Source organism: Rana temporaria, chromosome 9, assembly GCF_905171775.1.
Source record: "Rana temporaria chromosome 9, aRanTem1.1, whole genome shotgun sequence".
Taxonomy (NCBI): Eukaryota; Metazoa; Chordata; class Amphibia; order Anura; family Ranidae; genus Rana; species Rana temporaria.
This window is the reverse complement of record NC_053497.1, coordinates 82,332,797-82,353,996: the sequence shown is the minus strand read 5'-3', so window position 1 is coordinate 82,353,996 and position 21,200 is coordinate 82,332,797. Positions and strand designations below refer to the sequence as shown.

Genomic DNA, 21,200 nt, shown 5'->3' with positions numbered 1-21,200 from the left:
GGGGCATAGGTATAATGGATTGGGGGGATGATTTAGTCTTAATCTGCAATTACCCATACACCCCCACCCCCCCCCACATTCCAGCAAATAGGTTCCTTGTGCCTCCAGAACATCACATCACACCGCACATCTGTTTTAAACATACCATTTACTGCACGGTGCACTTCCTTGGATGTGTGGGAGCCTGGGAGGTGGAGGGGGGCGGTCCGAGGTGGAGAGGGTCGGTCCCGGGCGGCGTCTAGGATCGTAGCGCTGTGAGAGGCGGTTCCGGGCAGGAGTTGGAGGCACATTTCCATTGGACAGTGGGCCGTGAAGAGGCGGTGCCGGGCGGCATGGTAACGTTTTTACTGGCCTATGGGAGGTGGATGGGGGGGGGGGTCCCGGGCGGGCGCTTGTGTCCAATCAGCTGCTAGCCTGTGCTAGCATGTGAAGGGACGGCGCGCCAGCCTGTGAAGAGACTGGCCGCAATGTGTGTGTGTGTGTGTGTGTCTGAGCGGCGCTCGCACGGGACATTAAACTCCTCACCAAATGCGAGGAGGCGACCACAAATTTTGAGCCCTGGGCCCTATAGTAAATAAAAAGTAACACCACAAAATGACCGCCATGACTTTGGGTGTGTGGTTGACTTAAATTAGAACTATAATCAGCCATTGGAATCCATGCATTTTTTGTTGCAGAATAAAAACACACTGGACTTCATCTGATGTGAACCAGCCCTAGGTATTAGTTTGTCATGAAAACACACTTTCTGAATGGTGTGGCAGCACAGATGTATAGAAGCAATTGCCAGTGAAGGCAGACTAGACAATGGAATGGCAGCTGGCAAAGTTTAGTCATGAAGTTGGTAAAGCCAGAAGTTTAGAGAGAGTACAGAATACGTTTTTTAGGCTAATAAAAATATAAGTACAGTGGAACCTCGGATTACGAGCATAATCCGTTCCAGGAGTATGCTCGTAATCCAAGGTACTCGCATATCAAAGCGAGTTTCCCCATTGAAGTCAATGGGAACGGAAATAATTTGTTCTGCATTGACTTCAATGGCATGCAGCCAGAGGCGTGGGGCGCCGGAGAGCCTTGGAAACAGCTGGAAAAGCCAGAGGACAGCTTGGCTGACCTCGGAAAGGCTCAGGAACGTAGTATTTCGGAGTCTTTTCAAGCATTTCCGTTCGGCTCCGCCACCCCCCCACCTCAGGCCAAACGCGGTACTGCACTCCGCTCTGGCCTGAATCCTGCTTGTATTGCGTGACAACACTTGCAAACCGAGTTAGGATTTTTCAAAATACAGTGCTTGTATTGCGAAACGCTCGTTAACCGCGTTACTCGCAATCTGAGGTTCCAATGTAATGTTCATTATTAAGGTACAATGAGGTAGATTCATTTCAACTCTGCTCACTATAGGGAACCAATAACATTATTTTGACTGTATGGCTGATTAAAGCCTAGTACACACGGGCCTAATATCTGGCAACATCGGCCGGTTCAATAAAAACAGGCCGTCATTTGGCCCCCCGTGTGTATGGCAGGTGATCTGACAAAGGTGTCAGATGGGCATGCTAGAAAACCAGCAGCTGACTAGCTCCTGATCAGCACTCTCAGCCAATGGCTAATGGCGCTGACCAGTGTTCTGGTGGGGGGCATTCCCAGTTGGAACAAAACAGGAGGGGAGATCGCTTAACAAAAAACTAATGGTGTGTACGGCTTTAAGAGTGATTATTTTTGTCTTTTTAACAAACGAGCAGTCACTGTGTCTTGTGACAAGAAAACACGCCGTCCCGGGTGAGACCAGGAAGCCTAATGATCCAGTAGGTGCTCCCCACGACTCGCTTCCATGCACAATGAGAATAGACGAAATGGCCGCACACCACTGTAGATCAAAATCCTTTTATTTGGACATCTCAAAACCACAAGAAACAGAATGCTGGGTAGGCGCGTTTCACACACTTCAGGTGCGCTTAGTCATTACTGTGTCTTGTAGAGCCCCTGGATACAGGCCCAAGCTGTAAAATGGACCACTACTTCTTTCCAAGACACTAAACCAGGCTCTTCACAATTCAGCCGACTAATACCTGGGACTCTGCTGGCAACTCAGATGCCAATGCTGGAATATTACAAACAGAAGTGCTGACTTTAACAAAGGGCAACGCTCATTGTACAGGCTGCTGAATTCAAGCAAGGTCTTTGCCACCATATATTAATATATACTATGTATGATATGTATTGATTATAAATCTGTCAAAACGCTTTAAAGACAGTCTTTGGGAAATCTGTACCTCTTTGTGTAGTACAGACTTCATTTGTTGTAAACAGTTCTTTCACGCTGGCATCAAAAATGCTTACTTAAGGCTGAACTTCAGAAAGCCTTAAAGAAAAAAATCAATAAATGCATATATTAAACAACCAATAAATGTACAGCATTAATAAAGAATTTGGCTTGGTTTCAGGATCTTGTATCCCCTGTACTCAGATAGGGAGAGGGTGGGTAGTATTTTGGGCCAATCAGATGTCCTGCATTTAAAAGTGAACAAAGAACACGCTGACAAGAAGGGAGAGCAGAGAAATGAGCTCACCAGGCTGTTGCTGCTTCTTCACAGGGAGGCGACCTAGCAGGCTTTTTAATACAGAAGATACATAGTATATAGTCTCTTCTGCATTAAAATTTCAGGACAGGATGGACAAAAGTACAAATACTTAAAAGGGGTTGTAAAGGTCATTTTTTTCTCACCTTAATGTATTCTATGCATTAAGGTGAAAAAACATCTGCGGATTAGCCGCACCCAGGCCCCCTCCCCCCAGTTAACTTACCTAACCCCTCGAAAGTCCCGCACCGTGAACACACTTGCTTCTCGGCCGGCTTCTTGGCTCATTCATTGGTTGATTTAAAGCAGCGCAGCCATTGGCTGGCGCTGCTGTCAATCACATCCAATGACGCGGGGCCGAGTGATACAGTCAGCGGCTATGGCCGCCGGCTGTATCACAGGAGTGCGCCTGCAAGAACTCCTCACCATGCTCGCTCGCATGAAGGTGATGAGTTCTTGCGAGGGGGAACGAAGAAGAGCAGGATCGGGGCCGCTCTGTTGAAAACGAGCTGCACAGTGGAGGTAAGTATAACATGTTTGTTATTTAAAAAATAAAATAAAAATTCCTTTACATACCCTTTAACCATGCGAAATGGCTCCCATAAACGTATTTCAACTGTTTACCTGAATTTCAGTTTTAACCAGTTAACCAACCGGTTTAAAACACAGTATCCAGTACATTTTCACAGGCCAAGTGTGCATCCAGCAGCGATCACTGCAGGTAATCGCTGGCTCTGCAGCATGGATAGCTGCAGTGGTTGCCAACCCGTCATTGAAATCTACACAGCTCAGCCGCCACAGCTAGCCATCCACAGATGTCTGAAACAGCTGCAGGAAGCAGCAGACTGAAGCAGCTGCAATTCGCACTGGCGCTAGTCGCATGTATGAAAGTAGCCTTTCCACAGGCCATAAAACGGATCGAAATTCAATCCATCCTAAAATCTCTAGCTAAAGACCTACTTAAAGGAGTTGTAAAGGAAAACATTTTTTTTGCTGAAATTACTGTTTACAGGGTATAGAGACATAATAGTTAACGGATTCCTTTTAAAAATGATTAAAAATCAATCATATAATGTACCTACAGTTTCATTTTTGCATGTTGTTTCATGCTCTGTGATGTACAGAGACACAGAGCCAATACAGGGCAGTGATGGTTTGTAAAACAAAACTGATTGGTGTTGAGGGGTTTTAGACACACAGTAATCACACCTCCTTGATTAGTGACCACAGAGAGAAAGCTCCCATGACTTTTTTCATCAGGAAAAAGACCACCAGGAAGTGTTCAGAACAGAGAAGGATTAGAGCAACATCAGAGCAAAAACGAACAATGAGGACATGAAACCAGGACTGCAGTAAGATAAAGGAAGCTATTTAGCTAAAAAAAAAAATTCCTTTAGTGACCCTTTAAGAAGGGATGACATGGCCTGCGGAATAATTTGCTTTAAAAAGTGTCAAGCTGGCCTTGGATGGATTGAAATTTGGCTAGTTCAGGAGGGACCAGCTGATATTCAATCCATCTATGAACAGCTTAAAGCAAATTGTTCCACAGGCCATGTCATCCTTCTCAATAAGTTTGTCTTTAGCTAAAGATTTTAGGTTCAGAAGGGTCCGATACTCAATAGCATGGTGTGTTCATGTTTACAAGCATCCAGCTCTATGGAGCTTCTAAACACAAACAGATCACAGGTTCTGAAACCATGTATTTTACTGCAGGTCAGTGATTCACCTAGGAGTTTAGGAAGGGTTCTGGCAGACACTATATTTATATCCTACACAGCTCGAGACAAAGAAAGAAAGGGCGCAACAGCCTTATGATAAATGTTATTAGAAAAGATAAATAAAAACTACTCACTCCAGATAGTCATAGAGGATGTGATGAGGCCCACTGCCGTCTGACGCGTTTCGAAGAACAACCTTCTTCCTAAGAGCTCAGTAGTCGACAGTCCACAGCCTTGGAACCTAGAATGCACACTTTCCTACAGGCAGTTTTCAGGTCTAAGGCACACCCTTGATTGAAATGTTCAGGCTTTTCCGGCTAACACAGAAGCACCCAAATGGCAGTACATATCCACTGCTCAAGTAACTCTTAATAGTGCAAGCATTAGCCATGTGGGTGAATTATCCCATACCCAAACTGTGTGCTTCTTCATATATTTGAAGATAGAGGCCCACCACCATAATATCTCCCATCACTTAGCCTTACAGATTGTCGTTTCCAATGGAACTTTTCAATAGATAGAAACCAAACCCTATTATATCCACCATCTAATCATTTTACAGATTGTTCTTCCCCATGGAACCCCTCCTTCTATAGGTATATTAGGCAGTCTAGGTAGTTGTAGAGCAGTGTTTTTCAACTTTAGTTCTCAAGGTGCCTCAATAGGTCATGTTTTCAGGATTTCCCTCAGATGAAACGGCTGTGGTAATTACCCAGGCAGTGAAACTGATCAAATCACAAAATAATGGAAAGCCTGAAAACATGACCTGTTGTGGGGTTTCGACGACTGGAGTTTAGAAACACTGTTGTAGAGAGTCCACTTTCCAGCCAGTTAAAAGCTATTTTAACATCCTAGATTTCAAGACTCCACGAGTCCTTTTAAAAGGGAAACCTAGGTATGGGGATTCACCTTAAAATCATTCTAAAAGGCAAAATATTTTTTACATTTGGATAAAGGTAAAAAATGTTCCAGTGGTAGCATCACACCGTTTTCTTAATTTTGCTGAGGTTAAACAGCATCTCATGGGCATTATGGTGCATGAGAAGCTCAAGTCCACCCTCATTGATACCCACTACAATTCCCTGTAGGTTTGGGACACTTGGATAAATTACAATGGCCACACGAGTCTGGATCACTCCCTGCTGTCGATAGGACTATTGTTGAGCTCCGATATGGTGCAGCAGGATGGACAACCATATTGGATACTTTTTCTTCCTTTCCTTTTTTCCCAGGCAAGCTCCCCTCTCTCTCTCTCTCCTCCTGGTCCTCTTCTTCCCCCTTTTTAGCAGGTTTTTTTTTTGTTGCCTCTCCCTCGTTCTAGTTTCCAACTCCCTTGTGCTGGGAGTTGGTGCACTTTGCCTTCCCTGTATACTTTTTGACCTTACCCTCAGTTGGAGAAGACCCAACATAGTTATGTGACCATTTGGGCTTGGTCTCATGTCTGTGTTAAATGCTGTAATCCGGCTATGGATGCCTCATTTTATTGTACCCCTTTGTGTATTACTTTATACCTCTTGTTATATTACATCGCAAAACTCAATAGAAACCTTTGTAAAGTTATATTTTAGATAGTTGGAGCATGGAGACCGAGTCAGCCCCTGCTTCATTAACATTGGATATACCCCTAGGAAACTTGCCTGCAAAGGTTCCCAACTTTGCTCTCTTCACCTGGGTATTTGGGTCCCTCTAGCTATCTATGCTTGACTAAGTTCATTTTGCTGCATTCCTAATGAAAATAAATAAAAAAACCCAGGGGGCTGGGGAAACTCTTGTGGTGGCCAAAGCAGGTGTGTAGAGCCAGTAATGTATGTGCACATACCTCACCAAAAAAAAACAACGGGATGTTCAGCTCTTCAGCATCATTCTGAATCTGAAATATTAGCTTTGTATATACTGAACATTAAAAAAAAATACTTACAAATCTCTTTTTTAGGTGTGCTGTATGTGCTAAAACCCAAACCTGTCAAGACGACCTTACTATAGGAAACCAACAGTATGTCTTGAACCATAAGAAGTACACCTGGGGACAATATCGTAGCTGCAAGTTATTACACCTTACCTTACTAATCAGCTTGGTATACAGTATGTCTTGCAGTAGGGGATTCCATGCATTGCTTATTTTCAGGTATACTTGAACTGGACTGGGAACACAGCTTTCTGCTAAACTGTTGCTTATCCCATAAGCATCAATGGTTTATCAGGTAGTCAATCACTAGCATTGCTGGTCATACTGTGATATTACAGTAATATACCTAAAAATAAATTTGCTCAAACACAGTTTTAGGATAAAAAGTTTTGTTTGAGGTAAAAACACTATACAATACAAATACATAGATAGGTGCAACAAGATAACTTACACAAGGTTAAGCTTCTTTCATTCATTGTTCGATAAGCTTTACATGGCTTTTGGTGTACAGTACTACGCTTATTATTTTTTTAAATAAGTAAAATATTGAATTTGTCAGTTCATGTAACAGTTCATATCCTCAACGTCTCCTCGAGGAGTTATGCTTTCATAGAGAAGGTAGGAAACTTGCAATATTTATACATAATATCTGCTCAGCAGCACTTGAAAATTGCACTACTGTGGACAGCAAATAGGTATGGAGGAAAAATATATAATAAAACAAAGCATGTGACTGGGAAGTAAATCACACTGGATAACACTACTAGGAGGCATTGGAGTGTAAGGCCTACAGTACAAAAACAAAATTTCAATTAGGCTACCACGTGACAGAAAACCTACTTTCCTACAACTGATCGGAGTCTCTTCTACAAACAAAAGTCAGAATGACTCATTGCACACATTGCTAGGACACGCAATACATTCCAAGCAAGTCGTGTAGCAGGTCAGATTCACTTACATGTGTTTCAAAGGTCATGAAGAATTATATAGGAACTGTACAACAGTAGTGGGCTAGGTGGTTGCATGTGCAGTGTAGGCCTAAGACCTGTAAACTAAGGTGACCAGATTTTTAAAATGAAATCCGGGGAATTTTTTTTTTACTAGTAATGGTGGCAATCAGTGAATCTCTGCCCGTCGCCGCCCGTCTCACAGCCTGTTAAGTCTCACTCTCCAGGCCACGGCTACTACTGGGTGGGGAGAGGAGGAAGATCACTCCGCCAGGGAAGGCAAGGACATAAGCAGGCAGGCGGCTGGCCGGGACTTGAGCCAAGACAGAACATGCGAGCGGTGCTGAATGGGCATGCACCCGAAACTGAAGAAATATTCCCTCCGCTCCGACCAGCACATGATCATCAGAAAGGGGCACAGATAATGGAAAAAAGGACACCCCCTAAGCTAGTATTAGCGGCAAAGCGGGGGCGTGCAATTCAGATTTTTTTTTTTTTAATCTGCACTGACTGTCTTTTAAATTGCCCCAGCCCCTGTTTAAATCCAATCCGGGGACAAAACCGGGGACAGACTTGGTCCGGGGACAGTGTCCTCAATCCAGGGACTGTCCCTGGAAACCGGGGATGTCTGGTCACCCTACTGTAAACAACATTGAACAAGTACACTATTCACACAGTGTGTGTGTGTAGAGAGAGGTCATGGAATGATTCTCAGCATGCAAGATTCAAGAAGATGAAAGTTCTCATTCCTAAAGATGTCTCAGCTTATGGAGGATGCTGCAGTTTCCAGCAGAAAGGAAAAGCCTTGAAAGATTGCATTGATTCCTCTGTGCCTCAAATGTGTCAGAAGAGAGCTCCTCATACAGCTCAAATTCTGAGAGCACTGGTGGCAGCATGCCAAGATGCATCCTCACACTGTCACCAGGTTCATACTGCACATCAGACAGCCGTGTGTACCGGTGTGGCGGAATGTGAAGGGGATGATCCTCGGTCTGATGATGAAGAAACTGATCTGGTTGCCGCTTCACGCTGGAGTTCTTCCACCCTCTTCTGAAGCTCTGCCCTTATGGCCAGGAGGTCCTTAAGGTTCTGATGAATTGGCATCTATAAAAGAGAAAACGCAAAGTGTATGAGATTTATAAAGTTATTTATGAGAGCATCACACCAAAACCAGTATTTACCTTGTACCTTGCCAGATGAAATTGTAATATTATTTTACGGGCAATCTGGAAAATACCGTTGGGATGGTCTAATTCAGTGGTTCTCAACCCTCTAGTGCCGTGACTCCTTGATAAAATTTCCCAAGTTGTGGGGACCTCTAACAGTAAAATAATTTTCATAGCGTGGGTTGTCAGCACCCAAGGCAAGACAAGTAATTTGCGCACCTAACCCACAGATATTTAGCGCTCCCTGAGTCCTTTTAATGGCAATTATAATCACAGGTAGTGTCACTCACTGTGCCTCCGTTTTCACTGTGTTTTCGACTTTGTGGTGTCTCGTAGCAGACACCTATGCTGAAATCAGCAGATAGGGTCTCCTCCAGCCCCTCCCACTTCACATTCCTCACTAGTCAGCTGACCTCCAGCCATGCCGTGAACTGAATGGGCGCCTGCGAAGAGGCCGAGTGGGTGCGGGTTCCAGTTACAGCCCAGCTGGGTGGCCACAGGCTCCAGGCATAGCAAAAAGGCTGGGAGAGTGATGCAGGCTTCAGGAAAAGACCAGAATTCGATGACCCCTGGCAAATCCTCATTCGATCCCCGTGGGGGTCCCGACCCCAAGATCGAGAACCACTGGTCTAATGCCATTCTAGCAATATAACCTGAGTAAAGAGTATGCATTAACAAGTACATGTGTTTAAAAAGCCCTGTGTCTGCAGATGTCTGCCAGCAACAGAAGGTGGTTTAAACTGGCAGGAGTCTTGACGACCTACTACAGCCTGAAGACAACCACAAGAGAAGGGGGAAAAGGGTAATTTGTGCAAACTGTACCTGGCACTAATAAAAATGTAAACCGTTACAAACTACACACCATCTCCAACCACTCCAAATCCGTGTTTGTTTTCAGTTGTGAAAACTTGCCAATGGGGGATTTCAATGACGAAAACAAGGCCCACGGGACGTTATAAAAACGCCATTAGTGATAGCTGTAGAGTTTTGCAGCGTTTCTGCAGTAGCGGTTTTTAGCTCTTTTTTTTTGCAAAACTATACCACAAAAGCTTATGACTCAAACGCTGATAAACGAAGGATAGCTACGTTTTTCAGCTTTTATTTTTTATTTTTACAGCTGAAAAACTACCCTTCAAACATGCTAGTTCTGGGTTTGTTTTTCCATGCCCATGACAAAAAACGCTGATAACAGCCTATGTGTGCATGGACACATACGATAACATGCTGTGGAGATTACTAGCTGCAGAGAAAAACAACTCAAAGCCAAAAATAGCAGCTGTAAAACCATCCAGTGTGCATGAGGCCTAAACGCCATACACCCCAAGAGGTCGTGTTGTATTGGGATGCAGTACTGCAGGATTTCAATCCTGAGCATGTGCAGACATGGCAAAGGTTTCTTTCAGTATTTGGGACTTGGCAAAGACCTGAAGTACATGTGCGCATGGATGGTATCGCCACGCATGCACAGACACACTGCAGCTCTCTGCGAAGTCCCAAATACCTAGCAGAGACCTGCACATGGCAAGGGGGATCTCACAGCAAGCAAGCATGTGAAAAAAAAGGAAACAACCAGGAAACCTGGACTAGTTAGCATTTTTTTTTTTTTTTTTATCATACAGGAACTACTATTAGGGAGAACATAGTTGCTTTTACCTAGGTAGGATAGAGTTGCTCTTTAACATTGAGCTAACCAAAATACTTATAGCAGTACTATGGACAAACAAAGATCACAGGTGAAATCTGTCCATATCAGTAAGACCTGAACAGTAGACAGGCCCTATAATTACGTGGTAACACCGGGTGGCAGAGGCAGCTTCTCAATCACGTGATCACTATGCTTGGTTTTTTTTAGAAGACCGGGAACCCCTTCTCTTTTAAAGAGAGGAGAAAATGTAGACATTTAACTTTACCTTAGCCGGTAAAGGCGAACTCCACGTTTCTCACTGTTACACCTACATTAAGGCTGCATTCACACCTGAGCGTTTTGTCGCCTGAAGCGTGACGCTCAAAAACGCTAGAGGGGGAAAAAAATACATTATTCCCTATGGAGATGGTTCACATCTCCACTCCAAAACGCCTGACACCGAACGCCAGAAGCTCAAACAAGTTCCGGACCCTTTTTTGTACACACACACACACACACACATATATATATAGAGCTTTTTTTCTCAGAAAATAGGTGCAGGAACTCAACCACGACCCCGTTCAGATTTCACAAACAGTAGAAGGGTCTTAAAGGGGCATTAAATACCAGGACTGCATTACATACAGAGTGCAGAGTTCAGGGGGGGTTACACACAGTGCAGAGCTGTCACTTGTAAACACAGAAACCAGACTTCTGTGTTTACAAGTGATTGTGGTGAGCAGGCACCAAAGGGTCTGAGCCAGAGGTGGTGGAACTGAGTTCCCCCAAGTTCCCCCTGAAAAAAACCTATATATATATATATATATATATATATATATATATACATATACACACACACACACACACACACACACACACACACACACACACACACGATTTTACTCCTGTAAGTGCATTTATTTTATTTTTTTGCAAAAGATTGACTCAACGCTGAAGCTTGCATAAAATCTCAACTGAAACTGCAGTTTGGTCTGTACAGAGGATACTATTAGGGAAAAGAGCGAATGAGAGTATATTTTAGCTGAATAAGAGCAAATGTCACCAGACGTTTTGATAATTGTTACATTTGAACTTTCTGTGCTGGTGACAATAATCACCAAGACAAAACCGTATGGATCCCCTTAATGGATATACAAAAAGAAAGAACGACCCGTAAAAATGGGTTTGAAACAGAAAGCAAAAAAAGACATCTGAAGAGGATCACTCCAATCTTAATAGACCAGAATAGGCTTCAATCTCTTTTAACCAAATTCTGAAGAGGACCCTCTGAACTCCGTAAATGCATTAGATTTTTATGTGGCAATATTCTGAATAAAATCCATTCTGCACTTATGTTCAGTTTCTGGAATTTTCCTTCCCGAATACCAAGTCTAAATCTGAGCTAATAGGGAGGGGTCTTGGCTAACACTCGAGAGCTGCCTAAAGATAGTAATACGTGGAGTGAGTTTTGGCCGGCATCCAATCACGTGCAATCACTGTTCAGGCATTCTGACAGCTGTGGGTGCCAGCTCCCAGAATACAATAGCTGTGACACTTAAGATTCCGGTTTAGCACTGATGGGAGGGTGGGGACAATTGATAGATCCGCATGGGCTGAACAAGAAGAATCTTACAGTGTAAAGCATGGCTAAAAAGACAAAAACCCTCTATATTGTTTTGCATTGGATCTGAAACACCCACTGCAATACAAAACCCAGTGTTCCACACAATCCATCTATTTTCTAGAGATAAAAAAAAGACAGACATTCTAATACTTTCTGCTCTGTGCTTAACTTTAAAAAAAACTGGTTTAACTACTTAGCATGCTGCACTAGAATAAAACATTAACCCTATAATATTCCAGAGATTCAGACATTCAGGTTATGTGATCAGCATATCCTCTGACTTTTCTTAGGTACCACTGGTTGGGGGGTGTGAACTATGATTTCCTGTAATCAGCATTATGATGCCAGGTTGTGGACAAGTTTTTTCTTTGAGTACAGATTGCTCTATAATGTAGACATTATTTGGGTAAAGATTGCTACTAGTCATGTAGGTGGGGTGTGGACCCTACACACTGTGCATAGCAAACATTGCACTCTGTACACAGCTGAACAATGCACTCTGTGCACAGTGCATTCCTGAACCCCACACTCGGTACATAGCACATCCCTGAACTCTGCACATAACACACTCCTGGTATTTATTGGCCCTACAATTTGGCCACAACCACAATGTGATGCTGTTCCGTAGGGGTGGGGTTTGGGTGTCGTGGTTAAGTTCCTGTACCTATTCTCTAAGACAGGGGTATTGAATTAAAATTCACGGAGGTCCGGCCAATAAAAGTTTAATTTACATCACAGTCCCCTTTGCACCCAAGTCCCCCCATTTTACATCACAGCACCTCCTTTACTTAAATGGCCTCTCTCCCCCTTCATATCACAGCACCCCCACCCTTTACATCAGCCACCCTTTCCTTGCATCCCAGTCCCTTTCACAGCCCCCTTTCCTTGCACCCTAGTTCCTTGGTTCCCAGTCTCCCTCCTTGCAATCCAGTCCTTTTACAGCCCCTTTTTACTTGCATCCTAGTCCTCTTCACATCCCCTCCCCCTTACTGGAATCCCAGTCCCCTTCACAGATCCCATTCCTTATATCCCAGTCCTCTTCACAGCCCCCTTCCTAGCACCCCAGTCCCCTTTAAAGCCCCCCCCTTTACTTGCAACTCAGTCCCCTTTAAAGACCCCCCTTATATTCCTACCCCCTTCACAGCCCCCCTTTCTAGGACCCAAGCCCCTTTAAAGTTCCCCTTTTACATGCATTTTAGCTCCCCCCCCCTTACTTGCACCCCAGTCCCCTTCACAACCCACCTTCCTGGCATTCCAATCCACTTCACAGCCTCTCTTCCTTGGACCCCAGTCCCCTTTACTTTCTTCTCAGTCCCCTTCACAGCCTCCCTTATCTTTGTATCCAAGTCCCTTCACAACGTCCCTCCCTTTTTTATATACTAGTCCCGATCTTAGCACCCCTTTCTTACTTGCATTTCTCCTCCAACCTTTCCAATCCTACCTTACATAGCAGCTAGAAGGCAGAAGGCGCGGCAGGTCTGGACAGAGGGTGTGATATACTTTTCATGTTAACAGGCAGGTGATTGGTTGCTAGGACTGCCCCGCATCGCAGCAATAAGTCCTCGGCTTGTTAAAAGGTAAATTCACTTTTACAGAAAAATCTGTAAGGTGAACTTACACAGGTCCCCCTCCCTACCGCCCCCCCCCCCCTTACCAAACACTGCGCTCCCTTGCACTAACACACCCGGTCGCTGCCTCACCAATCCGGGGCTTAAAAATCCCCTCAGATTACTCTCCAAAACGTACCTCATCAGGAGGTATGTTTAGGAGCAGTCTAATTAGTCGTCGCCGGTCAATCAGAACCCGCGTAGTCCATCCTATCACCATCGGCGAAGAGGAGAGAAAGTCGTGGGGGTCAGAACAAACGAACAATTGCTGGACTACTGGATAGCAGGTCCAGGGGGATGGGGACAGGGTCCAGTGTAAGTTCACTTAACAGATTTTTTGTAAAAGGTGAACTTACACTTTAACTTGAAAAGCATGTCCCGCCTTCTGTCCGAACATGCCATACCTTCTACCTGCTACGGATGAATGCTGTGGCGGCAGCAGGAGAAAGAAGCTGAAGTTGGGAGAGGATACCCAGGCTGCCAAGTGGCGGAGCCCCGGTAAGGACAGGATTGCCCTGTGGGCCGTTTTTGGACCGTGGCCAGCCATTTAGTGATGCCTGCTACAAGAGAAAAAGCCCTGGATAAAGTGATATAGTCTTATAGACATAACCGGCTCTTTGAGGGCAACCATAATGCGGATGTGGTCCACGATGAAACCGAGTTTGACACCCTTCCCGTTCAGCATCACAAGATGTGTCCTTGACAGCCAGGTCAGTGGTATGGCGATTGGGAGCATAGGGTGTCAAAGAAACAGGAAGACTATTGCTGCCCATTTTTTCCCTTACAATGCCTTTGACGTGCATACCATATATATTGTTCATACACACACTGTGTTGTGCCCTCCCCAACCCTTTTCATGTTTTATAGGTTGCCAAAAGTGTGCAATAATGGCTCTGGGAAGGTATATTAATCCGATTGTCATTGCAGGTCATACACACTGCAGTTCTCAGCAGCCTCAAGAGAGAAGCAGTGCATGCAGGGAACTCCAAAAGCCATTTAAACCCTGTTCATATAACACTAGAATAAGAGGAGACCGAAGATAATATAAAGCGGAGAATTAAAAGCCATGTTTACCATGAGATAGAGATCTGAATAAAACACACAAGCTTATGGGAAGAATCTATGTTCTCTTTTGTTTCCTGTGGTTAAATGGCATTGTAATCTCTGTGTGCATGCTTAGAAACGATATGTGGTAAAATGAAGGGAAAGCAGGATTTTTTAGAAGTTTATCAGACACCTAGCAGAAAATGCCTTCACACAAACACCAATCAGTCTTAAAAAGGTGGTATGTATGGGAAGAGTGATAAAACAGATTCCTGCGTTGAATCTGCAGACTGGGGGCAGGAGCGATGTTTTACAAGGTTCCTCACACAAAGGCGACTCTTATTTACAAAGCGTGTGTCTGGCTGTATAATGTACTGAGCATTATTCACTCAAGGACGCCCATTACCTTGAAAACTGTTAAGTGATGAATCTATTTGTTCTTGCTGAATGAGTCTGTTTTTTTTTTATCTCCACTTGCAACAGGGAGTCTTGATAGGAAAGCCAATGTGCTTTAATGCTGCTGTGTGATTTCAGCCACATCACGCTGCCATTTATTCTCATTTATCTGCTAAAACACATTTCCTTCAAGACTCAAAATGATTCTGTTTTTTTTTCTGTGGTTCAGCTAGATTTTTTTGCTTCTCTCTATAATAATAACACTATTTAACTGGGTAAAAAAAAAAAAAAAGCCTTGCCAATTAAATGCACTTGCAGTGAAAGGTACTATTTAGCCATTAGAAAAGCAGGGCTACAATGATTTATAATGGTGACAATTAGCATTTCCCACCAGTAATCTGCAGATCTCCACGTCAAATGCAAGTTACATATGTATTTTTTTTATATTCTAATCTAAAGAAAAGAAATGAAGGTGCCACTTAGTCATAATAATAAAGCCATCATACAGGTCTCTGTAGGGTCATGACAGACAGACTGATGAATACAGTTGAAACTCGGATTACGAACATAATCCTTTTCAGGAGTATGCTTGTAATCCAAAGGACTCGCATATCAAAGCGAGTTTTCCCATTGAAGTCAATGGAGACTAAAATAATTTGTTCCGCATTGACTTCAATGGCATGCAATACCGAATGTGGCCAGAGGTGGGGGGTGCCAGAGAGCTCCAAAATGGCCAGAGGACACTTTGGCTCGTTTCCTGCTCCCCTGTTCCTCAGGCCAAATGAGGTACCGCAGGCCTATTTTCGGCTCTGCTTGGCTTCTGCGCCCCCGTACCTCAGGCCAAATGAGATACTGCAGGCCAATGTTTGGCTTTTCTCATCTCCTGCGCCCCCGTACCTCAGGCCAAATGAGGTACTGCAGGCCAATGTTTGGCTTTTCTCGTCTCCTGCGCCCCCGTACCGCAGGCCAAATGAGCTACTGCAGGCTTATTTTCGGCTCTGCGCAGCTTCTGCGCCCCCGTACCTCAGGCCAAATGAGGTACTGCAGGCCAATGTTTGGCTTTTCTTGTCTCCTGTGCCCTTGTACCTCAGGCCAAATGAGGTACTGCAGGCCTATTTTCGGCTCTGCTCGGCTTCTGCGCCCCCGTACCCTTAGGCCAAATGAGGTACTGCAGGCCTATTTAGCTTGAATTCTGCTCGTCTTGCGAGTCAACACAAAAAAGTTGCTAGCAAATCAAAACGCTTTCAAACCAAGTTACTCTTAAACCAAGGTCCCACTGTACTTTACAACTTCAGAACTGTGGTTCCAAACTCAGACATTTTATACCAGTTTATAATGAACATAAAATTACCAACCTGCTGCAATTTAAGCACATTGGTGTATATGAATAGTTGGGTCCGATTTCTGAAAACCAGGAATGTAAATGTCTAATCACACTACAGACAAATGGTTATTCGAGAATCTTTTATGATGAGGCCCTGGTAAAGTAGGGGTATGGGTTCTGTCAGGTAGGATGAAATGTAAAACTTGCATTTTCCAAATGTCAGTTGTCAATATACACTATATTACCAAAAGTATTGGGACCCCTGACTTTACACACACATGAACTTTAATGGCATCCTGGGGGATCTCCTTTGAGGGCATCTATTTTATTGCTACCAACACCCAAGTGGTCTATATTACTTGAATAGAGAACTCTCACAGTCTATGTTGTGACAGAGCAGCCAGTCAGATATAAACCTACACTATTACCAAAAGTTTTGAGACACCTGCTTCTATTCGCACATGAAATTAAATGGCATCCCAGTCTTAGTCTGTAGGGTTCAATATTGAGTTGGCCCACCTTTTCAGCTATAACCACTTCAACTCTTCTGTGAAGGCTGTTCACAAGGTTTAGGAGTGTGTCTATGGGAATGTTTGACTATTCTTCCAGAAGCACATTAGTGAGGTCAGGCACTGATGCTGAACAAGAAGGCCTGTCTCACAGTCTCCGCTCTAATTTATCTTAAAAGGTGTTCCAACAGCTTGAGGTCAAGACTCTGTGCAGGCCAGTCAAGTTCCTCCACCCCAAACTCGCTCATCCATGTCTTTATGGACCTTGCTTTGTGCACTGGTCCAAATCATTTAGTGGAGGAGGGATTATGGTGTGGGGTTGTTTTTCAGGAGTTGAGCTTGGCCATTTAGTTCCAGTGAAGGAAAATCTTAAGACGTCAGCATACCAAGACATTTTGGACAATTTCATGCTCCCAATTTTGTGGGAACAGTTTTGGGACGGCCCCTTCCTGTTCCAATATGACTGCGCACAGAGCACAAACCAGGTCCATAAAAGACATGGATGAGCGAGTTTGGGGTGGAGGAACCTGACTGGCCTGCACAGAGTCCTGATCTCTACCTGATAGAACACCTCTGAGAATAATTAGAGCGGACACTGCGAGACATGCCTTCTTGTCCACATCAGTGCCTGACTTCACACATGAGCTTCCCAGAAGAGTCAAAGCCGTTATAGCTGCAAAGGGTGAGCCAACTCAATATTGAACCTTACAGACTAAGACTGGGATGCCATTTAATTTCAAGTGCGAACAGAGGTAGGCATCTCAATAATTTTGTTAATATAGTGAAGGTATAAATCTGACTGGCTTCTATGTCACAACAGACTGTGAGAGTTCTTTACGCAAGCAATATAGACCACTTGGGTGTTGCTAGCAACAACAGATGCCCTCAAAGGAGATCCCCCGGGATGGGAAAGATTGGCTCTCTAATCTTCTCCATTAATTGAGAAGACAGTCTAGCAGAGTGGATCACATAATGTACAGAGTGTGGTGGATGTAAGGCCTTCTGCATACAAACACTTAGCAGCAGCTTGTGTGTGCCAATGCATAAAATCCCTGGCACCTTCCGGTGCCCGGAGAGCTGCATGCAGCCACCAATACAGGTGAATGACTGAACACAGCTGTGCTGAGGTAAATGACAATGGCTTCGCCATCCAGGGAGAAGTGTTGTACACGTGGGTATATGCTAATGCAAAAATCATCTGTGTTTACACAAACGTGGCTGCATACAGCCATTTACTTGCATCAGCGGCTGTACATAACACATGGAGCCCCCTGGATGCTGGAAAACGATGATGATTTTAAGTTTCAACACACTGTTGCTGGTAAGCACCAATGTTCACGAGGTCCAAGGGTTAGAAGGGAAATCATCTTCTGGAAAACAAGTCAGACCTCTCTTTTATGGCCACTGTTAGGCTGGGTTCACACTACTGCGGGTCCTGCATGCCGTGTTTGAGAGGGCACAGCAGTCCATTCATTTGAATGGGCTTGTTGTACCTGAGGGAAATGCAGGGAAAAGGCCCAACCCTTTTTTGGGAACCGCAACCGGAGAGCAGGTGTACAGAACAGCAAGTTGCCATTTGGTTTTCTGCACCCAAAATGCTCTGCAATTTCAAATGCATAAGAAATAATGGCATCCCACGCGTCTGCTGAAGAGCAGTGCATTTTGGCTGTGGGAACGCATAGGATTTAGACACAATAGTGAGAACCTAGCCTTAAAGAAAACTTCACTTTTTATACTGTCCTGAGAAAACCGCCTCACACGAGCTCCTAACACTTGGTTCGCCATTCATATTTTTCTGTTTTCCAAAAATGTACTATTCTCAGTCAGCCTTAGATAACATGCATTCTGCTGGTTTACCTCCTCATATCTTAATTTAAGATGCAACTTTCTAGACAGGTTAGGTGGTACTGAACACAATGCCACCATCATTTTACCCAGAATTCACAAGTCCGTAATGAAAACGGTCAGACTAAAATCTCATGTCTATGCAGTCATGGGAGGCAACACATTTCACAAAATAAAATAAACAAATAAAAACCAGCCAGCTGCTGATGAAAAGCATAAAGCTTTCTTAGCAAGGTTCTTCAAAGGACTTCTGATGAGACCCCATTGTAAAGGTCCTATTGTAAACTGACTGGTACGCAGCCCAGGAATACACACCTGAGAGGCGGCTGTTACTCACCTAAAACTAAAATTTCCAGAGCAAAACTTTGAGTGGGATTTTGAATGTGCCCAAAAGTCAATCACTAACTGTCACAGATTAAATCAATCTAAGGTTTACAAAAAATATAAAAAATTACAGGACAAACACTATTCCTAATATATATCCTTTTACATATCACCATATAATATGATATCTGGGTAAGTACCATACAGTTTGGATCAACGCGTTTTGCCCAAAGTGGGCTTCTTCCGGATCAAACTTTCAATATTGCTAAACCTTATAACAGATTGGCAATACAAACTATGTGTCAGTTACGAACATATACACATTAGAACATATACCAACATATTCATTTTCATAAGCCAAGAGGGAAGAAGGAAGAGGACAGCAGAATTTCATTAACTCAAGCATATTATATATATATATATATATATATATATATATATACATACATATATATATATACATATATATTATACACACACACACACACACACACACACACACACACACACACATTGCAAATAGATGGATGAGAGGAAAGGAGGGGGGGAAATGGGAGGGAAAAATGGGGGGGGAGGGAGTGGGAATAAGGAGAGAGAGGGAGGGAATGGGAACAGGGGATATGGAGGGGGAAAAGGGGAACGAAGAGACAGGACAAATGTGGAGGACCGTATGGAGTGAAGATATTGGGGGGAAATAATGAATTTAATACATTTTTGGAATAAGGCTGTAACATAACAAAATGTGGAAAAAGTAAAATCGCTGTGAATACTTTCTAGATGCACTGTACTGGCATCGTTACTTACCTTACATATGGCTGACTCCAAAACTCTCCTTCTCTGCTGTAGGCAGTGCCCCTAAATCATCACATACAGTACAGGACATTAACCCTGTATTGCATACGGAAGAGGCTGGAGTGAGACCAAAGTTGGTCGCAGCTTACATAGCAGGCTGCAGGGGAGCAGTCAATGTGCTGGACCCTGCTGGAGCAAGGAATAAGGTACGATTTTGCATTCTATTTAAGAACCCCTTGACATAAGTATATACCCTTGAACAGTGGGAGCAACGTAAGAGTGAATTTTTTTAAATTCCTGGAGTTGGCTTTAAAATCCCAAAGCTGTTAAGACATGATGGCAGCTACCATGTGGGTACAAGGTTAAAGGGGTTGTAAAGGTTCGTTTTTTATTTTCTAAATGGGTTCCTTTAAGCTAGTACATTGTTGGTTCACTTACCTTTTCCTTCGATTTCCCTTTTAAATGTTTTTTTCTGTCTGAATTTCTCACTTCCTGTTTCCCCTCAGTAAGCTTTCCCCCAACATCTGAGCCATTCTGGCTGGGGGTTAGTCAGCCAGAACAGCTTACGGAGGAGGAACAGGAAGTGAGAAATTCAGATAAAGAAAAAAAACATTTAGAAGGGAAATCAAAGGAAAAGGTAAGTGAACCAACAATGCACTAAAGGAACCTATTTAGAAAATAAAAAAACAAACCTTTACAACCCCTTTAACTGCTTAGTTGACATGCCGCACTGATGATCACTGGCAGTCTGCTGGTGCTTACACTCTTGTCCCTGTGACCTGGAAAATTTCTGTGCAGGCCAAGGTTGAGCAATCATCACTTTGGGTGGCAGCGGTGGGATCATCACACAAGGAGCCAGAAAACCTTATGACAGTGGAGAGCTCTGGAAAGCTGCAGAGAAGCTGTAATATTTTAGGCACACTGGCTTCTGGGCTTTGGTCTCCTCCAACATGTAGTACACCCAATGACCAATTATATTCAAAACAAGAGATGAAAAGCAAACTAAAGCTCTACATACCTGAGGTCTGGTGCGAGGGTTCCATCTTATGTAATAGTTTACCCAGAGTTCCAAGTGGCTCATACTGGCAACTGGATACAGCACATGGTGCTCATAATTCACATAAAAAGGATTGGTAAATTCATCAATGTGGCTATTAATATAGGACCATAAAGATATAGTCTTTGTTTGCACTTCCTAGAGGAGGAGAAGAAGATTATTGTTCATTTATGCCACCAATACACAAACATTTGCATTTGAACCCAAAACAAAAGATAACGGAATTAACAGCAAGGATAGATGAAAACTGCACTCCATCTTCTGTAATGCAGAGCTTTCCAAACACCACACATACAGATTATCACCTTTCATTTGTACTTTAAGCGGTATTAAACCCAAAACCAAAAATGTAGAATACTGCAACTTACTAGCCATTAGAGGAGGTGGATGCATTAGTTTTATTTTTCAGGCTTTTGCCTCTGATGTGGCCAATAACAGGCCTCCTGTATTAGAGTGCCCCCACGCTGGGTGAAGGAGCACAGGAAGCACATTTGGACGGAAGCATTGTCAGTCTGGGGGGGGGGGGGGCAGTGTTGGATGCAATAGACAAATTATGTGTATCCGTCATAGCAAAGAAGCTCAGGGATCAAATTTTGTCTGTTTTGCTGCAAAAATCTCACAGTGTTTGGGGTGCTATTCAGGGCGAATGGAAACCAAACACACAGCAAGCTTTGCAAGCTATATGGAATTGCTTACATGTGAACAGGACTTAAAGGGGTGTTCCAGCCTGTTTTTAAGTTT

General features: G+C 43.7%; 1 protein-coding gene across 6 annotated transcripts in view; it reads right to left on the bottom strand.

The window, feature by feature from the left end:
- Positions 1-7,716: 7,716 nt before the first annotated feature.
- The window catches only part of MTMR1 (myotubularin related protein 1), a 118,852-nt gene continuing 105,368 nt past the window's right edge, over positions 7,717-21,200 (bottom strand). For all 6 annotated transcript variants that reach the window (XM_040323801.1, XM_040323802.1, XM_040323805.1 and 3 more), the window contains 2 exons: positions 20,421-20,597; positions 7,717-8,251 (listed from right to left, as the gene is read on the bottom strand). In XM_040323801.1, coding sequence (XP_040179735.1) covers positions 8,087-8,251; positions 20,421-20,597 — 342 coding nt within the window. In that variant the 3' untranslated portion in view covers positions 7,717-8,086. The remainder of the gene's footprint in view (positions 8,252-20,420; positions 20,598-21,200) is intronic.